The sequence below is a fragment of the Malania oleifera genome, chromosome 1 (assembly GCF_029873635.1).
Source record: "Malania oleifera isolate guangnan ecotype guangnan chromosome 1, ASM2987363v1, whole genome shotgun sequence".
Taxonomy (NCBI): Eukaryota; Viridiplantae; Streptophyta; class Magnoliopsida; order Santalales; family Ximeniaceae; genus Malania; species Malania oleifera.
Window position 1 is genome coordinate 60692459 of NC_080417.1, and position 21018 is coordinate 60713476.

Consider the following 21018-nt stretch of genomic DNA (forward strand, 5'->3'; position numbering starts at 1 on the left):
CAACAATGCAAAATATGGAAAAACAAAATTAGTTTTATGTAACAAGAATAGTTTTTCTACGTAGATAAACTACATAATTAAATTAGTGATTTGTTGGTAATCACTGTCATATACAGGAGATGAGACTGAAGAGTATAGCATGAAAAACTAGTCAGAAATAGTGTAAACATGATTCAAATATTTGTAGAAAAAAGTGTTCTGTTCATAATTCAAAAAGCCCCAACCAAAGCCACCAAGAACCACCACCAACAACAACAACAAGCCTTAAGTCCCACTAGGTGGGGTCAGCCACATGAATCCTTTTCCAACAATTCACCCGATCCATAGCATTTTCCTCTATCAGATCAAGGGCTGTTAAATCCTTCCTCACAACCTCATTCCAAGTTATTTTGGGCCTACCCCTACTGCTTTACATGCCAAAAACCATAACTCCCTCCTCCTCATAGGTGCTCTACAAGGCCTGCGTTTCAAATGCCCAAACCATCTATGTTGCTCCTTCCTTATCTTATTTTCAACCAATGCTATGCCTAAATTATGGTATATATGTTCATTTCTTGTTTTATCTTTTAATGTTAAACCACTCATCCACCTTAACACACGCATTTCAACAACTTTCATTTTTTGTACATGTTGTTTCTTAGTTGCCCAACATTCTAAACCATAAAGCATAGCTAGCCTTATAGCCATCTTATAAAATTTCCCTTTTAATTTTAAGGGTATTCTATGATCACACAACACATGTGACGCACTCCACCATTTTACCCAACCTGTCTTAATTCTATGTACTACATCTTCTTCAATTTCCCCTTCACCTTGCATGATAGGTCCAAGATATCTAAATCTATCACTACTATTAATCTCTTGATTATCCAGTTCAATCTTCTCTCTATTGCTACTCCTTACATTACTAAAATTACAAATCATATATTCAATCTTATTCCTACTTATCCTTAGCCCTTTAGACTCTAATATAACTCTCCAAAGTTCTAACTTAGATTCCACTCCACTCCTACTATCATCAATCAACACAATATCATCTGCAAACAATATACACCAAGGGATCTCATTTTGGATATTTCTAGTAATTTCATCTACTACTAAAGCAAAAAGATAAGGACTCAAAGTAGAACCTTGATATATACTTATTGTGATTGGAAACTCTCTAGAATCTCCTCCTACAGTCCTAACACTAGTCACTACACTATCATACATATCCTTAATGACCTCTGTATATCTACTGTAAACTCCCTTCTTTTCTAATACCCACCAAAGCACTTTCCTAGATACTCTATCATACACTTTCTCTAGGTCAATAAAAACCATAGGCAAGTCCTTCTTTTCCCTAAACTTTTCCATTAAACTCATTTAAAGATAAATAGCTTTTATTATTGATCTTCCAAGCATAAGCTCTATGTTTAGCTTCATTGATAGCCGTTTTTACTTTTTTTTTTTCTCGCTTCTTTATATTTTTTAATATTTTCTATATTTCTAGAATTTTGCCATATTTTATACTAATTTCTTTTTGTCTTAACGGTTTTTTGGACTTCTTGATCCCACCACCAACTTTCTTTACTACCCAAGTATCTTCCTTTGGACTCACCTAAAATCTCTTTTGCTATCCTTACGATAGAATTTGCCATTTTATTCCTAACAGTATTTGCATGAACCTTATCCTCTACTATCCAATCACAATCTTTGTTCATTTTATCTTTGCATTTTACTATATTATCTCCCTTCAAGTTCCACCATGTATTCCTCTTGAGTTGATTTATGCTACTCCTTCTCTTCCATATTTTAATATGTATATCTAATCCTAAGACTCTATGTTTTGTAGCCAAACTTTCACCTGGAATAACTTTACAATCCTTTTAAGATAGAGTGATAGATAGGGCCCGTTCTCGGTCAAGAAGAAAAAATATATTTGGTTTTTACTGTACCCACTCTTGAAAGTTATTAAGTGTTCTTCTATTTTTATAAAACAAGTATTCAATATTACCAAATCGTAAGATATAGCAAAATCTAATATTGTATCATCAGCCTCATTTTTATCTCCATATCCATGACCTCCGCGTATCCTCTCATATCCTATATTATCTTTGCCAATGTGACCATCCAAATAAGCTCCTATGAATGCCTTTTCAGACATTGATATCTCTTGTAAAATACTATCCATATCTTCCTAGAATTCTCTTTTTAGATTTTTTGCTAAGCTCATTTGGGAAGCATATGCACGAATGACGTTCACTATATCCAAGCCAAAAAATATCCTAATTTTAATGATCCTATCCCATATTCTTTTAACACCTACTACATTATCTTTTAGGTCTATATCTACAATAATACCCACCCCATTTTCATGTTTTTCTTTACCAGTGTACCAAAGTTTAAATCCAAAATTTTCAATTTCTATAGCTTTCTCTCCCACCCATTTTGTCTCTTGAAGGCAGATTAAATTAATTTTCTTTCCAAACACTATTTCCACTATTTCCATACATTTTTCCCGAATTCCCTATATTCCAAGTTGCCAATCAAATCTTAGTTTCTTGTTCTAACTTATTAACCCTCACCCTTTTATAATGATTCGGTCTATTCCCTGGATCTAGGTGAATTCAGTAAGAATTCATGATAATAAGATCAGACAAAGATACCACCAATAGACAAAATTCCCATTGTAAAAGATACCATATTTGGCCCAGGAAAATATATGCAAGCAGCCAAAACAAAGAATCAATGTATAAAATAATATAACTAAATTTGACATTGGTGTGCTTGAGACACCAGAGGTTCGCACTAAGATTGGAGCTTTACGCACAAAAAGGCGTCTGTTATTGACATTTTTCCCATTTTGCTTCAAATAAAAAAAAAAATAAAAAGGCATCCTTGGCCTCTAAGGATCCCCACTTTACGAGGGTAAGGGGAGCATCATCACCGCATAGCCTTACCCTTGCTTTTTATGTTTTCTCTTTTTTCTTTTCTAGGCAAAGTCTTTCTCTCTTTTTCATTTTGGGGAATTCAAAACACAAGAAGAAAGATAATGTAAAAAAAGTCTAAAAGGAAAAAGCCACAAAACACTAATACGTTGCATTATTGATTTTTCCTCCTTTACTCCAAATGTGGTTTTTATTTCATGGACAATGTCTTCCTTTTGTTTTGGGCATTCAAAAATTACTATAAGCTGTTTTTCTAATATTCTCCAATTTTATATTAAGTCCCTTCAACAATAACTTTTATACATCTTATTTCTAAGCTGTGCAGCTTGCTCTCCTCACACCTATGCTTTTCACCTTGCACCTAGGCCCTAGGAACCCTTGGAATTAAGCACTCATAGTGCTTTTTAAAAGAGCAAGGTGAAACAAATGCTCTTTAACACTATTTTCAAGTCCAAGTGAACAGTTTCATGGCGAGGAAAACTAGCATTGGTTAATGACCAAACCTGCCTCTAACACAATTAGCTCATCCATCCTTCAGCATCGTAATAACTAATAAGACATGTGATAGGTTTTTAACAAAACAATGCAATGTTTTTTAAGGAGAAGGCTTAAGGCGAGGCGTTTTAACCGTTTAGAGGCGAGGCATAAGCCTCAAGGTGTTGGGGCGCAAGCCTTTTGGGAATTTGTTTTTGAGATAAAAGTATGTAAATAAATAATATGTATTACAAAAATTAAGAAAAAATTAAGAAAATCACAAATAAAATGTAAAAAAGAAAAAGTATATATACTTTGCAAACTGCTTGTGGCCATTCAAAAATTGCTAATTTGAGTACATGACTTAAAGATGAGATAGCTATACTACTATAAAGTTCAAACTATTTTTTTGATCTAAGATACAACTCTCAGTTATTTTGGAGAGGTTTGAGGTTCTCAAGAGTTTTAGAAATCAACTCATATTATGACATTTCCTTTTATATAAACATGTAGTTAAAATTTTCTAACCAATTCTAACTTGAGAATCAAAAATTCAAAATGCGTAAGCCTTAACTAAAACGGCGCAAAAGGCGAGCCTTTTGTAAAAATGCTTAAGCCTCAGCAAATAATGCGTTAGCCTTTTTGGAATTTGCTGTTTTATATTGAGCCTTAAGGCGTTTTAGGCATGCCTTGCCTTGAGGCTCACCTCAAAGAAAGCCTCAATTGAGTCTTTTAAAACTTAATACAATTTCAAACAGTGTTTTGCAAGCATAAGAACTTAAGAAGATTAATGAACTTGTTAATTTTTTAATTTTACAAAAAAAAAATGGAAAGGAAAGAGGAATAAAAGCTCAAAAATGTATTTGGGTTCAGGATTGTACCTCATAAAAATATTGTCACACATAAAATCCTCCAAGAAATTGACCTCCTGTAGCAGAATGTTCAAACTAGGAAACATTGAGGTCCAGCTATTTATGAAAAAAATAAACTTTAAATGTTGCACAGTAAAATCAGATGAATAATCTGAATATATATTACCATGCAAACATCGCCACAATTAAATGATAGTCAAGATCTTTATTTAAGTTCATTTGTAAGGAATATAAAAGAGCTTGTAAGGATCTAGATCAAATATGAGATTTAGCCAACAACAAATCAAGTATGAATCAAACCCGATCATATCAACTTTCACACTTATGAAAGTCACAAATGAATTAAGTCCTCTTATAACAAATGTATCTTGCCCCAAAGAAGATATTTGATACGACCCTAGTATTTTATCATATGGAAATTGGGGAAATTGAAAGGATGGAAAATAGTAGGGAAAATAGGGTTGATCACTTCAAGGGGATCTGCCTCCAAATTAGCCAAAGGCTATGAATTATGTTATTGCTTGAATGAAAAAGCCCCATAGGATTACTCCTATTAGAAATGTAAAATATCCCATCCAAGTCCTTAACGTGCTCAATCCTTTATGATTTGGGAATCCTAACACATTAAATAAAAATCCCAGCATTAAATAGAATCCCAATTGATTTGGGAATTATAACACATTAATTAGAAATCCCAATTCATCTAGGAATCATTACATTAAATAGAGATCCCACTTGATTTGGGAATCCTAATCAGCCTTGTCCTCAAGGTTGAGTAGCAATAAACACCGGAATTCTCTCCTCCAAGGATTTTGCCACCATTCCTTCCTAATTTTACTGTTCTCCAATTTTACATTAAGTCCCTTCAACAATAACTTTTATACATTTTATTTCAAAGTAGTGCAGCTTGCTCTGCCCACACCAGAGCTTTTCACCCTACACCTAGGCCCCAAGAGCCCTAGGAATTATGCACTCGTAGAGCTTTGTCAAAGAGCGAGGTGAAACAAAGACTCTTTAACACAATATTTTCAAATCCAAGTGAACAGGTTTGTGGCGAGGAAAACTAGCATTGGTTAATGAATGAACCTACCTAACACTGCAATTAGCTCATCCATCCTTCAGCATCGTAATAAGACATGTGATAGGTTTTAACAATACAATGTCAAACAGTGTTTGCAAGCATAAGAACTCAGAAGATTAATGAACTTGTTAATTTTTTAACTTCAAAAAAAATGGAAAGGAAAGGGGAATAAAAGCTCAACAATGTATTTGGGTTCAAGATTTATACCTCATAAAAATATAGACACACATAAAATCCTCCAAGAAATTGACCTCCTTTAGCAGAATGTTCAAACTAGAAAATATGAGGTCCAGCAATTTACGAAAAAATAAATAAATAAATAAACTTCAAATGTTGCACAATAAAATCAGATGAATCAACTGAATATATATTACCATGTGAACATCACCACAATTAAATGAGAGTCAAGATCTTTATTTTGAAGTCCATTTGTAAGGAATATACAAGATCTTGTAAGGATCTAGATCAAATATGAGATTTAGCCGACAACAAATCAAGCATGATTGTTGAAACTATCAAACCAAATCATATCAATTTTCTTATTTTTGAAAGTCACAAATGAATTAAGTCTTCTTATAATAGATTTGTCTTGCCCCAAAGAAGATATGTGATAAGACCCTAGGATTTTATCGTATAGAAATTGGGGAAATTGAAAGGATGGAAAATGGTAAGGGAAAATATGGTTGATCACTTCAAGGGAATCTGCCTCCAAATTAGCCAAAGGCTATGAATTATGTTATTGCTTGAATGAAAAAGCCCCATAAAGTTACATATATATAGGGCAGGGGTGCTATTAGAAATATAAAATATCCCATCCTAGTCCTTAATGTACTCAATTCTTATTGATTTGGGAATCCTAACACACTAAATAAAAATCCCAACATTAAACAGAATCCCAATTGATTTGGGAATTATAACACATTAATTAGAAATCTTGATTCATCTGGGAATCATTAAAGTAAATAGAGATCCCACTTGATTTGGGAATCCTAATCAGCCTTATCCTCAAGGCTGAGCAACAATAAACTCCGGGAATCTCTCCTCCAAGGATTTTGCCACCATTCTTTCCTGATTTGTTCAAGAGTAATACATGCAAGTATAGAATGAGCTACAAATTCAACTTGTTCAAGAAGTCGTGAGAATGCACCTACCACCATATTGTCGCCTCTTTCTTGTAAATAATCTCATAGTCATAGCCTAATAACTTAGTAACACACTTTTGTTATTCCATGGAAGAAATTAGTAACCCACTTTTGTTAATCCATGGAAGAAATTCGTTGCTCCAAAAAATACTTTAAGCTCTTGCGATCAGTTCATATTTGCAAATGCTGGCCAATTAAATACATTCTCCACTCTGCAACTACATGCACAATGGCTAGCATCTCTTTATCATAAAAAAACATGTTGATGTAGGACGGAGGCCTTAGTGGTGAAAGCAATGGAGCATCCATCTTGCATTAAAACTGCACCAATGCCAACTCTTGATACATCAAACTCAATGATGACCACCTTGTTGAAATCTAGCAAAGCAAGTGAGGTGGACATTGCGTGCTTAAGCTTGATAAAGGCTTGTTCAACTTCTTCGCTCCATTTGAATGCATCATTTTTTAGTAGAGTGGTTAGTGGAGTGCTAATTTTTCATATTCCTCGACAAATTTTCAGTAGTAACCGATCAACCCCTAAAATCCTCACAACATTTTGATTGTTTGTGGAATAGGCAGCCCATCATCGCTTGTATTTTAGAAGGTTCAACTAAAACACCTTCTTGGAAAACAATATGCCCAAGGTATTCCACATGAGGTTGAGCAGAGTTACATTTAAATTTCTTGACAAACAGATGATGCTCACGAAAAGTGGTGAGTACAATTCACAAATGACATAAATGATCTACAAGAGATTAGCTATATATCAAGATTTCATCAAAAAATATGAGAAGAAACGTATGTAGTTAAGGTCGAAAAATGTCATTCATGACTTTGGAAGGTAGAAAGCACATTGGTTAACCCAATAGGCATAACCAAGAACTTGTAATGGTCATCACGAGTTTTAAACGCAATCTTCTGAATGCCATCCCAATGTACCTAAATCTGGTGATAGCCTTATATCAACTCAAGTTTGGTGAACTGTGGGGCACCTCCCAACTCATCTAACAATTCATCCACGACAGGGGTAGGATATTTATCCTTCACAATTTTCTTGTTCAGTGATTGATAATCAACACACATTTGCCAAGAGCTACCCTTCTTCACCAATAAGGGAGGAGAAGAATATAGGCGGACACATCTAGCATTTCTTTCATTACCTTTTCAATAAGAATAGCGATAAGGACGAGCATTAGTAAGGACGCTACTTGGCAATAGAGGAATGCGGTGATCATGTGTTCATCGATGTGCCAATCCTTATGGCTCCACAAAGAGGTCATAAAATTATGAAATAAGATATTCTAGCCCTTCATCCTAGCCAAATTGATCTAGTAACTCCTCTGGTGCTCAAAGTTATACTAGGCAGCCATGTTGCTCAGTTTATAGGAGCTTCTCCATACGATGGTTTGAAATTGTCATGACATTACCACAACATTTGCCTTTAAAAGTCACTCTTTTGCCATTCATGGCAAACATTATAACCAATTTAGAAAAATTCCAAGCTATATCTCCTAGAGTCCTTAGCCATTCAATACCCCAAACCACTTCATAGTCTTCTAGTGGCAGCAAAAAGAAATCAACATACAACCCATAATTCGGCACAATAAGTTTAAGCTTTGGACACATGCTCTAGCATGTCAAAGTCCTTCCATCTACAACCTTCACTTAAAACTTTTCACATTGCTCCACAAAGTAGGCTAGTCATTTAGCAATTTTAGTATCCATGAAATTAATAGTGATATTCGTATCAACTAAGATAGTAACAAGTTAACATCTTAGGACGCCATTAATTTTCATGGTTTGGTGAATAGCATATCTAGTTAAAGCATGAATTGAAAAAGTTATAGATTCATCATTATCATCAGATTGCATTCCTTATATGAATCAACATAGTCATTCTCAACCTCCTTTGGCTTCTCCACTGGTTCAATCATCAAGAGTCGTCCCTTTTTGCACTGATGCCCTCTATGCCACTTCTCATCACAATGCCAGCACAAACCCTTTGTTGTTCATTCTTTAAGTTCCTCTTTTGTCCATCATTTGGCAGGAGGATTGCGACGAGTAGGTGGTGTGATAGTGCTTCTAACATTCTGCTTTCTAATGGTCTTGCTGGAGTGACATCATTCTTCTCCCAATTTCTCTTCTTCAAACCATACAAAGGAAATTTCCGCAATCATGGTATACAGTCAATGCACTTTGATCTCACAACAAATGTCAGGTAGGAGACCTTCAATTAAAGCACCAACGAGTTGGCTTTCATTCCAATCTTTAGTCCTATTTCATAGTCGCTCCAATTGTATCTAATACTCCAAGACAATGCTAGTTTGGCGTATTTTGGCAAGCTCCATCAATATTCTCATTTCCAACGGGCCCAAATCGGATGAGTAACCTAGAAACAAATTCTAGGCATGAAAGCATTCCATAATGAAGTTCAAACCACCATTGAATAGCAACATCATCCAAACTAATAGTAGCAATCTCAACTTTAGATGTTTCTAGAGTGCGGAGAAATCAAATTATTTTTTAGCCCTAGAAACTCAACCAATAAGGTCATCACTGTCCCACCAAGGAAATTCCACCTTCATGCAAGGAGGACCATGATCATGCTATCCTTGGCATCCTCCTTCCTGCACATATGGCTGCTCCCTAGGATTAGATGATGTAGAGGCGTCATCTTCTATATCTTTATGGGAAGATTTAATGAGTAGTTAAGAGAGCAGTGTCTGGATCTCTTCATTTGAGCCTTAAATATATTGCTACGTTCAGCTTTAGCCTAGATTCCAGCTGGGGCTTTACTGAATTTTTTTAGGCTATTGCATATGAGCGAAGATCAAGAATTCCAAGATCTTGCTTTTGTCAACGGGTTAATGACATGCACAAGAACGCTGGCTTTGATACCAAAGGGATGGGAAGGATGGAAAATAGAAAGGGGAAATATGGTTGATTATTTCAAAGGGATCTACCTCCAAATTAGCCAAAAGTTATGAATTATGTTATCGCTTGAATGAAAAAAGCTCCATAGGGTTACATATACTACTACTAGGAATGTAAAATTTCCCAATCCAATTCCTTTATGGACTCAATCCTAATTGATTTGGGAAACTAACACATTAAATAAAAATCCCAACATTAAATAGAATCTCAATTGATTTGGGAATCAAAACACATTAATTAGAAATCCCAATTGATTTAAGGATCCTAACAAAAATTTTCCCCTTCATAGAAAATTTCCTACAATCATAATTGTACTAAAAGAGTTCATTAAATAAGCATTATAAACCTTCTCGCACAATAACCATGCAAAAACAATTTGCAGGTGGCCTTTTAACTCTATAAAGGATTATCCCCGCCTTATTTCCTCCTATCATTGTGTTTGTGTGTGTGCACGCTTGCCTCTTTGTGCATCTATGCATGACTAATGCACATACAAATAACCAAATTAAGACAACAACAACAACAAGCTTTAAGTTCCACTAGGTGGGATCGGCTACATGAATCCTTTCCCATCAATTCATCCAATCAAGAGTGTTTTCCATTATTAGATTAAGGACTATTAAATTCTTCCTCACTACCTTATTCCAAATTATTTTAGGTCTAATCCTATTCATTTTAATGTCTAGCATAATAACTAACTCACTTCTCCTTACAAGTGCTCTAGTAGGCATGTATTTCAAATGCCCAAACCATCTAAGCCGCCCCTCCCTTATCTTGTTTTCAACCGGTGCTATACCTAAATTATTACGTATATGTTCATTTCTTACTTTATCTTTTAATGTTACACCACTCATTCACCTTAACATTCGCATCTCAGCAACACTTATTTTTTGTACATATTGTTTCTTAGTTGCTCAACATTCTGAAACATAAAGCATAGCTAGCCTAATAACCGTCTTATAAAACTTCCCTTTTAATTTTAAGGGTATGCTATGATCACACAACACACCTAACGCACTCCTCCATTTCACCCAACTTGTTTTAATTCTATGTACTACATTTTTTTCAATTTATCCTTCACCTTGCATAATAGATCCAAGATATCTAAATCTATCGGTGCTATTAATCTCTTGATTATCAAGTTTAATCTTTACTCCTTACATTACTAAAATTACATTCATATATTCTATCTAATTCCTACTTATCTTGAACCCTTTAGACTCTAATTTGGCTCTTCAAAGTTCTAACTTAAATTCCACTCTGCTCCTACTATCATCAATCAACACGATATCATCTGCAAACAACATATACCAAGGGATCTCATATTGGATATTCTTAGTTAGTTCATCAATTACTAAAGTAAAAAAGATAAGGAATCAAAGTTGAACCTTGATGTGCATCAACTGTGATTGGGAAATCTCTAGATTCACCTCCTATAGTCCTAAAGCTAGTCACTACTCTATCATAGATATCCTTAATGACCACCGAATATCAACTACAAATTCCCTTCTTTTCTAAGACCCACCAAAGAACTTCCCTAGGTACTCTATCATAAGCTTTCTTTAGGTCAATAAAAATCATATGCAGGTCCCTCTTCTTTTTCCTAAAATTTTCCATTAAACTTTTTAAAAGATAAATAGCTTCTATTGTAGATCTCCCGAGCATAAAACTAAATTGATCTTCTGAAATTTTCATTTCTAATATTATTCTATGTTCAATTACCCTTCCTATAATTTCATCGTATGACTCATAATCTTAATTCCACGATAGTTATTATAGTTTTGAATATCGCCTTAGTTTTTGTACGAAGGTAGTAATGTATTTTTCCTCCATCCTTCTAGCATTTTCTTGGTTTTTATAATAGTGTTGAAAAGATTAGTTAACCAATAAATTCTTTATCCCCTAAACATTTCCAAACTTCAATTGGTATTTTATCTACTCCTATAAATTTCCTACTTTTCATCTTTTTTAATGTCATCTTAACTTCAAGGACTCTAATTTTGAGAATAAATCTTATATTTTTAGTCTTCTCCTCATTTGTCACTTCCAAGTTCAATATTTCATTTTGATTTTCATTAAACAACTTATCAAATATCTCCACCACCTCACTTTTATGTCTTCTTTACTAATTAAGACATTTTCATTCTCATCCTTTATACATTTTACGTCACTTAGATCTTGGCATTTTCTTCCTCTAGCTCTAGCAAGTTTGTAAATGTCTTTTCCTCCTTTTGCATCTACGTTAGTGTATAAAGTATCATAAGCTCTATGTTTAACTTCAATAATAGTATTTTTTGCACTTTTTCTTGCGTCTTTATATTTTTCAAGATTTTCTATATTCCTACAATTTTGTTATATTTTATACCAACTTCTTTTTGTCTTAATGGTTTTTTGGACTTCTTGATCCCACCACCAACTTTCTTTACTACCCAATTATCTTCCTTTGAACTCACCTAAAACCTCTTTTGCTATCCTCACGATAAAATTTGTCATTTTATTCCAAACAGTATTTGCATCAACCTTATTCCCTACTATCCAATCACATTCTTTGATCATTTTATCTTTAAATTTTATTATATTATCTCCCTTCAAGTTCCACCATCTAGTTCTCTTGCGTTGATTTACGCTACTCCTTTTCTTATGTTTATATATATATATATATATATATATATATCTAATATTAAGACTCTATGTTGTGTAGTCAAACTTTCACCTAGAATAACTTTACAATCGTAATAAGATAGATGATCCCCATTCTTAGTTAAGAAATCTATTTGGTTTTTATTATACCCACTCTTGAAGGTTATTAATTGTTCTTCTCTTTTTATAAAGAAAGTATTCAATATAACCAAATCGTACATGGCAAAATATAAGATTGTATCACCAGCCTCATCTTTATCTTCATATTCATAGCCTCCTTGTATTCTCTCATATCCTATATCATCCTTCCCGATGTAACCATTCAAATCAGCTCCTATGAATGTCTTTTCTGACATTGGTATCCCTTGTAAAATACTATCTATATCTTCTCAAAATTGTCTTTTAAGATTTTCTACAAATCCTATTCGAGGAGCATATGCACTACTGATGCTCAGTATATCCAAGTCTAAAGTTGTCCTAATTTAATAATCTTATCCCCTATTCTTCTAACATCTACTATATTATCTTTTAGGTCCTTGTATACAATAATACTCACTCCATTTTTTTATATTTCTCTTTACTAGTCTACCAAAGTTTAAATCATGATTTTTCAAATTTTCTAACTTCATCTCCTATCCATTTCGTCTCTTGAAGGCAAATTGAGTTAATTTTCCTCCTAAACATTATTTCCACTATTTCCATACCCGTAAGAATCCCTATATTACAAGTTACTAATCTAATCTTAGTTTCTTATGCTAACTTATTTATCCTCTCCCTTTTATACTAACCCGGTCTATTTTCTTGACCTAGGTGAATTTGGCAAGAATTCATGATAATAAGATCTGACAAAGTTTTCCATTGGCTGTCAGCTACCTAACATAACCAAATTGATACTTAAATTATTTTAACCTTTTTATCTATAACCTTGAATTCCCACTTTTCTGATACTTGTACTCCAACTATGAATGTTGAATTATGGTATCAATGCCCACAAATATAGCATTCATGACCTCCAAAGTTTCTTGCCCCATAAATATTATAAAATTAATAAGAATTTCAAACTCCAAAAAAATGGTAGTGCCAATCAGGCTGAATCAGCTAGCCCAATCACCCAGTTTGACTTCAAATCAAACAGAGTTTTCCCATAGTCAAGTAATCTGTTTCAGAACAAGAGAAATTACTCACATGTCAACCGACCATGTCAACCCTGAAACAGCCTTACATTCGAGACTGCTAAGCATTTGGTTTGCTCAAATAATAGTTACATGCTCGGTGTTTTGCTCAAATTACGATCTAGATTCATAAAATTAAAAAGGCACAGGGGAGAGAAGGGTATATTGCCTGGCAAAGGCGGGCAGCAAGAAGGGCGGCTTTTTTTGCGACTGCGAGCTCTTTTTCGTAAGACATTGAAGCAGCAAGAACTGGCGCTGAAGATGAACTGAAGGAGAGAGAGAGAAAGGGTTTGGAGGTTCCGGGTTTTAGATGAGAAGAAGAAGCGAATCTAGGGTAAAGCACAAAGCTTGACGATAATTTATAGAATGAGGCGGCCATAAAGCCCCCCCAGGCGGCAAGGCTTCGCTAAGCTCTGCCTCTTCTATTTTGCTCATCTCTTTTATTTTGTTCCTTCAATCAAACGACCAGAGCGACGAGGCTAATTTTAGTAATACAATTTTAATTTACCCTAAGCGTGTACACGGTTCAGTTTGGTTCGATTTTGACCAAAATTGAAAATCAAAAATTAAATCGAAATTTTTGATTTTGGGATTTCTGAACTGAAACCAAAACCAAAAAATCGAAAACCGAACCGAAATTATGCTTTAATTGAAAATCAAAAATTTGGCGGCTCAGTTGCGATTTTTTGGCTTTAAACCAATATATTTTTACAAAAAAAAAAAAAAAAACCTTTAGTTTTCATAAAGTTGTTGAAAATTTATTAAGCATTTTAATTTTTTATAGGGACTTATAATTTTAACAAAATAAAATATGTTGAACACTTTTAATAAAAATAACCTTATTTTTTATAAAATTCTTAAAAATTTATTGAGAATTTTTTTTTTCTATAGTGGCTATATGGTTATATTACATGCTATATTTTTACTAGTCATATTATATATATATATATATATATCTTATATAAATCGGTTTTTCGATTTTTTTCGATTCGGTTTCAACATAAAACTGAAACTGAAACCGAACCTTTTTATTTTTGAAAACCGCAACTGAAACCGAAAACCAAAAAATCAAACCTTTTATGGTTTCGGTTTGGTTTCGGTGCGATTTTCGGTTTTTTGGTAATTTTTGTACACCCTTGGCCTGAGCTCATTTAAATTTTAAATTTATTTAATTATATTAAAAGCAAAAGACACTAACGATCTTTAGATTTGACAAAAAAGATAAAAACTCCCACTGAGATTTTAAAAATATCATAAACCTCCCCTAAAATTTCTAAAATATTATATACCTCCTTTGAGATTATGCCAAAAATATACAAACTTCTCCTGGAAAAACTTTATTTTTTTTGCAAAATATAAAAAAATATTTGTGTCTTTTTGACAAACCTTAAGGGAGGTCTCTAAAATTCTTAAAATCTCAGAGAAAGTCTTTAAAAATTTTCAAAATCTCAAGAAAGATCAATGTCTTTGCCCTATATATATATATATATATATATATATATATATATACACACACACACATATATACACTAATGCACATAAATACAGAGTTTTTTCTGATTTTATCCTTTTTTTTCAATATATTAAATAATACCTTTTCTGGGAAAATATTTCCCAAAATAACCCTGACGTAATCTCACTACTTTGAGTAGCGAGATTTGCCACGTGTCATTTTCATTAAAAAAATATTATTTAATATATTTTTAAAAAAATGATAAATCAAAAAATAAATTCTTCTGCGTAATAAATTGGAAAATAATTTATTACACAGTAGCGAGATGACATTAAATACACGCAGCATATCCAAAATTCGACGCTCCTATTTGGTTACGAGTTTAGGGTAGCGACACTACCAAACGCGGATTTGACTTATTAATTAACTATTTAATTTTAATTTATAGCTTTTTAAAATTGTGAATGGTCAATTTAATTTATATATATATATATATCATAGTAAAACCGACACAAATCTAGTCATCCTTATCCCTCCAATAAACATATACATTTGGATCCTTTCTATTTTGTTTTCTTTTGGTAATGCATTTAAACTATGTGATTGTTCAACTTCTCTTATCAAAAAAAATATATATAGATGAGAAAATATTCAATGCTTCCGATTTTCTGAGTCCATTAATAATGGGACGCGTGTCGGCCGCTGCAGTTTACGCGTGGGGATGGATGGGGCAGGAAGGAGTGAGATTGTTTGGATGTATGTGCAAGCGCAGGCGCGAATTTAGCTAAACCTAACAAGGAACAGCCCAATGCTAAAACACAATCCCTTGTCAGTTTTTGTGCCCAACTCTCCACTTAGGTCATCCTCATTTAATATAATTTTAAAAAAGAAAAGAAAAAAACAAAATGCACTGACAGTTTGCTAAAGGACAGAAAACATAATGTTCAAAAATATTATTCATTTTTAAAAAATATTTAAAAATAATAATATATATTTAGAGTTTGAAATTTAAATTGTGAATATGATTTTTATGTATTTGTACAAAAAATAAATACTTTTTTCATAATTTTACCCAAATTTAAATTTGACTCTCGAATTCAAATTCCCAAATATAATTTTTTATTTTAATTATTAATTGATTTTTTATGATCAATGAATAGAAAAAATCAAAGTAAAAGTTGATTCTTTTTAAGAGACAAAAAAATAAAAAAAAGTGTGTTAGTTTTTTTGAGGTTAAATATTCTTAAGTCAAAGATATGTGTAATTAATGTATTTATTTGTGGATTCTAATTATGTGGGATACTCTTTCTAAGACTACTTCTTAGGTGTTTTCACTTATTATTTTGTTTAATTAATAAAAAACTGAGAGAAAATTAAGATATGATAATTATGTATACCTTTATTATTCAAAGTAAAGATGGATTATCTTTATTATAAAAGATGAGAAAAAAAAATGTTAAAGACTCGCTTAGTTGTAGAAGATATTTTTTATTTTCTAATATTTAAAATTTTGAAAAGTTATAAAAATTTAGCTTTTTTAAAAAAATATTTAGAATATACATATAAAAAAGGTATAAAATTGGGTGTAAATACCCAGAAAATATAATAAATTCAAATTTAAAATAAAATTCAAATTTTCAATTTATTATACAATAAATTCTTTTAATATATATTTTTTAAAAATGATAAATCGGGAAATAAATTATTCTGCATAATAAATTATTTCCCGATTTATTACGCAGAATAATTTATTTCCCGATTTATCATTTTCTTTAAAAATATATTAAATAACATTTTTTTATGGAAATGACACGTGGCAAATCTCACTACTCCAAGTAGTGAGATTACGTCAGGGTTATTCCGGAAAATATTTTCCAAAAAAATGTATTATTTAATATATTTAAAAAAAAAAGGGATAAAATGGGAAAAAACTTCATAAATACATGTATAGATACATACATATGTATATACATATAAATACACATATACATGCACACACATGTATACATAAAAATAAAAATTCACACACACACACACACACAGATATATATAATATACGAACCCATGTATTAAACTTACATACACTACTTATATACATACACATATACACATATATAGTTATATGTACGTGTGTGTGTGTATATATACTAATATACATATACCTAATCATATATATATATATATATATATATATATATATATACATACATTAAATATGGCTATAATCATAAATACACATATATATACACACACATATAAGCATACATATAACTCCACACACCATCACACATGCATTCATGCATCCACATACATAACCATGTACATAGACATACCTCCATGCATCTACCCATCCATGCCATGCATATATATATATATATATATATATATATATATATATATGTATGCATGTTCATGTATCATCTACTTACATCCTTACATAACCACATGCATTCATTGCCGATGCATACACATACATACATCACCATGCATACTAGCCCATGCATACATACACATGCATCCACCACATCCATGCATGTCAATCCGTACATGCCACATGCCCCCATGCACATGCATCCATGCATCATGTCATCATGCATATGCATATGCATATGCACACATGCATCCTATGGATTATCCATCATCCATACATCTACGTGCATGTACAAGCATCACACATCCACAAACACTTACACATGCATACATATATCTATCCACATCCAACATCATGTATAGATATATGCATCTTGCCTACACCCACATACATTATCACACATACCTAGCTAATATAAATACACGTACATTATAGCACACAATCACACACACATTGCCTCACAGACAGAGAGAGAGAGAGAGAGAGAGAGAGAGAGAGAGAGAGAGAGAGAGGAAGGGAGAGGAATGAGAGAGAGAGAGAGAGAGAGAGAGAGAGAGAGAGAGAGAGAGGCCTCGAGTCCCTGTATTGGACTGAAATGCAAAAGTAGAAGAGGGGAGAGGAAGATGGGGGAGAAGGAAAGAGGAAGAGGAAAGGAAAAAAGAGAGATGGATGCGAAGAGAGAGAGAGAGAGAGAGAGAGAGAGAGAGAGAGAGAGAGAGAGAGAGAGAGAGAGGGGATTTTTCCTATTCCCTACGTTGTTAAGTCACTTGGAAAGGAAAGTTGCCCATTGGGACACAACCCATATCGGACTCGTTCGAGGAAAAATTGCTAAATAATGGGATTTGTCAAGACCTCTAGGTTGTCGAGCCACTTGGAAAGGAAAGTTGTCCATGGGGACACCACTACCTATCTGGAGCTAGTTTGAGAAGTAAAAGAGCTTGATGAGGAGATTTCTCAAGGCCCTTAGGTGGTTAAGTCACTTGCAAGGAAAAACTGTCCATGGAATTACTACCCATCTCAAACCAATTTGAGGAAAAAGTGTTCAATGAGGGGATTTGTCAAGACCCCTAGGTTATCAAGTCACTTGGAAAGGAAAGTTGTCCATAGGGACACTACCCATTGAGACCCAACTTGAGGAGGAAGTGCTCGACGAGGGGATTTGTCAAGACCCCTAGGCTATTGAGTCATTTGAGTTTTGTTGCGAGGATTGGCACTTGAAGAAACTTGTTTTTACAAATGAACAAGATTTACATGCATCTTGCATACCTTGGATTGATTAAAAGAGATGACTCATCTTGCGCACAACCTAGATTGATTCGAGGAAGACAAGACTTACATGCACTTCGCATAACCTAAATTGATTAAAAAGAAACAGGAATCACATACGCTGCACTGCCTAGAATAATTGAAGGAGATAGTAATTACGTGCATCTTGCACAATCTATATTAATTGGAGGAAATAGGACTTATGTGCACTTTGCATACCCATGATTAATTGGAGGAAATAGAACTTATGTGCACCTTGCACAACCTAGAATAATTAGAAGAAATAGGACTTACATGCACCTTGCACAGCTTGGACTAATTGGATGTGATACAACAAACTTTAGAAGTAGGAAAGTCAGTATGTCCCTTTCTAGATCTTCATTTTTCGTGGCGAGTCATCTTCACGCCTTTAACCAAACTAGACATTTTTCCTTGATCACCTTAAACACTTTGATCTCTTGAGTTGGCTTGTTTATTTCTAAATTTTTGGTGTGGGTACCTCCTTGCTTTAAAGATCTCTTCAAACATCTTACCCCCTTGTGCTGAGGGATGTGGCTAAGAATACTTCTTTTTTTCTTCACCAACTTCTACTTCATTTGGGGAGTAGTGTGATTGGCTCAACTTGAATCACTTCTTTTTTTCTTTCAAGGTAAATTAAGGTTGGCACTAATTTGTGCAAATTCAAATATTGAAATGAAAATAAGCTCAAAATTATGTATTCATTTTGAAATTTTTTTTTTTGAAAAATGTGAGAAGGTAAGCTTCAAAACACAATTGAGATTGGTCTAGGCATTGGGAATTATTTGTAAGAAACAGGTGAAAAGAGGGGTTATTTATGAGGATAAGGTGGTAACAGGCTTTGGATTGTTTCACAAGCTATTATATTGGCATGGTTGTAATTTTAAGATTCTAACTAAAGGATTTGGGGGTTATCTTAGATTTGTTCTCATCCGTGCTCTAATGGAATATCCCTTTTGGACAAAACTTGCTTTAGTGTCAAGGGTTAGGGAATGGAATGTACTACTTTAATTTGGCAACATCTTCACATGTGAATCCTGAAAGAAAGCAACCTCGGTATCGGAGTTGGGGCAAAGTTTTGTCTTGACTTTCATGGTCGATCTCTTCATTAAAACTACCCCAGTTTAGAATGGGATGTGATTATTTGTGTGTTACGAGACATTGCACTCTTTTTTTTTTTATTCTTTTTATCATCTTTTGTCTTTTTTATTTTTCCTTTTTTTCATCCTTTACTGTTTTTTTCTTTATTTTCCTTTCATGCCTATATTCCCTACTTGGCATCACTTCTAATTTTCACCAAGGGTTAGCTTTGCACGTATACCAACTTTTTAGGTTTTCGTCATACATATAGACACCTAACTATTTGGACTGCCTAAGGATATTTATCTTCCATGACTGTGTATGAAGAGAATTGATGAAGCTGTAGAAATTTCACCTTGATTGTTCTTGGTTTGGTCTTAAGTTGTGGTTTCTAAGCAAGCCTTATAGAGTATCATGCTAAGCCTTGATATTAGGGTGGACTTAATGACACAAGATGAAATATAGGCTAGGTTAGGGATTCAAGAAATGATGGCAAACTAGGCTAAAAAAACCTATAGTTAAACCCAAGTCCCCTAGTACTCATGATTAATTGGGAAAAAGTTGGCAATAGGTTAGGCTAAAATTGGCAAGAAGTTGGCAAAAATTGGGACTGAACTCGACAAAAGTTGGACTAAATTTGACAAAAGTTGGACTAAACTTGCCTTTTGTAGCAAGCTACCTACATATCTATTGTGGGATCAAGTCCTTACATAGTTCAAATTTACTAATGTCACTTTGCTAAAGATCAAATGGATGTCTCAATCTCAGAGGACTTTCTTTTTTGTTGTAATGAGGCTAGGGTGTTGGGTTTAAGAAAGAAAGGATATTTAGGCTCAAATTGCTGTTTTTAAGTCAATAGTTGTCAAGGATCAACTTTTGCTTCTTCACTTTTACTTTCCTTTTTCTAATCTCTTTTTCAATTTTCTCTCTTTCCATTCTTTTTCTTTCTAGTCTACTTTTTTTCCTCCACTTTTTTATTTTACTTTCTACCTGATGTTCATTTCCAAATACCTCTAATTTTTTTTATCCTTTTCATCCTTATTTCTCTCTCTCTCTCTCTCTCTCTCTCTCTCTCTCTCTCTCTCTCTCTCTCTCTCTCTCTCTCTCTCTCTCTTACCAAAATAAGAAAACTACCCTAGTTTAAGGGTAGATTATTGATGGCTTGCCCCAATATGGGGGGGTGACCCTTTGACTTGGCTCGAAAATAAACTTGAGGCTCAAAATGAGAGTAGCAACAGATAAGATTCACCTCAAAAGGATAGTTGGATGATGACCTCTCTTCATTTCAATTTCAATCTTTTTCTTAGCAAAGTGAGGGTTGAATGAAACAAAAGCTCATAAAAGGCTTAATGGGTTAGCAAGTGGTATTATGGCAAATAGGGTTATTGTTTGAACAAATAATGGCACCACTAATCACTTATGCACAATCTTAACATGGAACTCTTGCGCTTGCTCAATCATTGAAATGTAAAGACCTTAAGGTTCTCGAATAAATTTTGACTTGCAATCTAGTTGGCTTGTGCCACACTTGTTTACCCTGAAAATCCTTGCATTTGTGTAGTCCTCTTAGGATCTTCCTCAATTG

The 21018-nt window shown here is 33.5% G+C and overlaps 1 protein-coding gene across 2 annotated transcripts in view; it reads right to left on the reverse strand.

The window, feature by feature from the left end:
* LOC131156233 (SAL1 phosphatase) overlaps positions 1-13740 on the reverse strand; it is a 39473-nt gene extending 25733 nt beyond the window's left edge. Inside the window, exon 1 of one of the 2 annotated variants that reach the window (XM_058109765.1) lies at positions 13415-13740. In XM_058109765.1, the coding sequence (XP_057965748.1) occupies positions 13415-13624 (210 nt within the window). In that variant the 5' untranslated portion in view covers positions 13625-13740. The remainder of the gene's footprint in view (positions 1-13414) is intronic. The other variant, XM_058109759.1, reaches the window with a different exon arrangement.
* Between the last annotated feature and the right edge of the window lie 7278 nt (positions 13741-21018).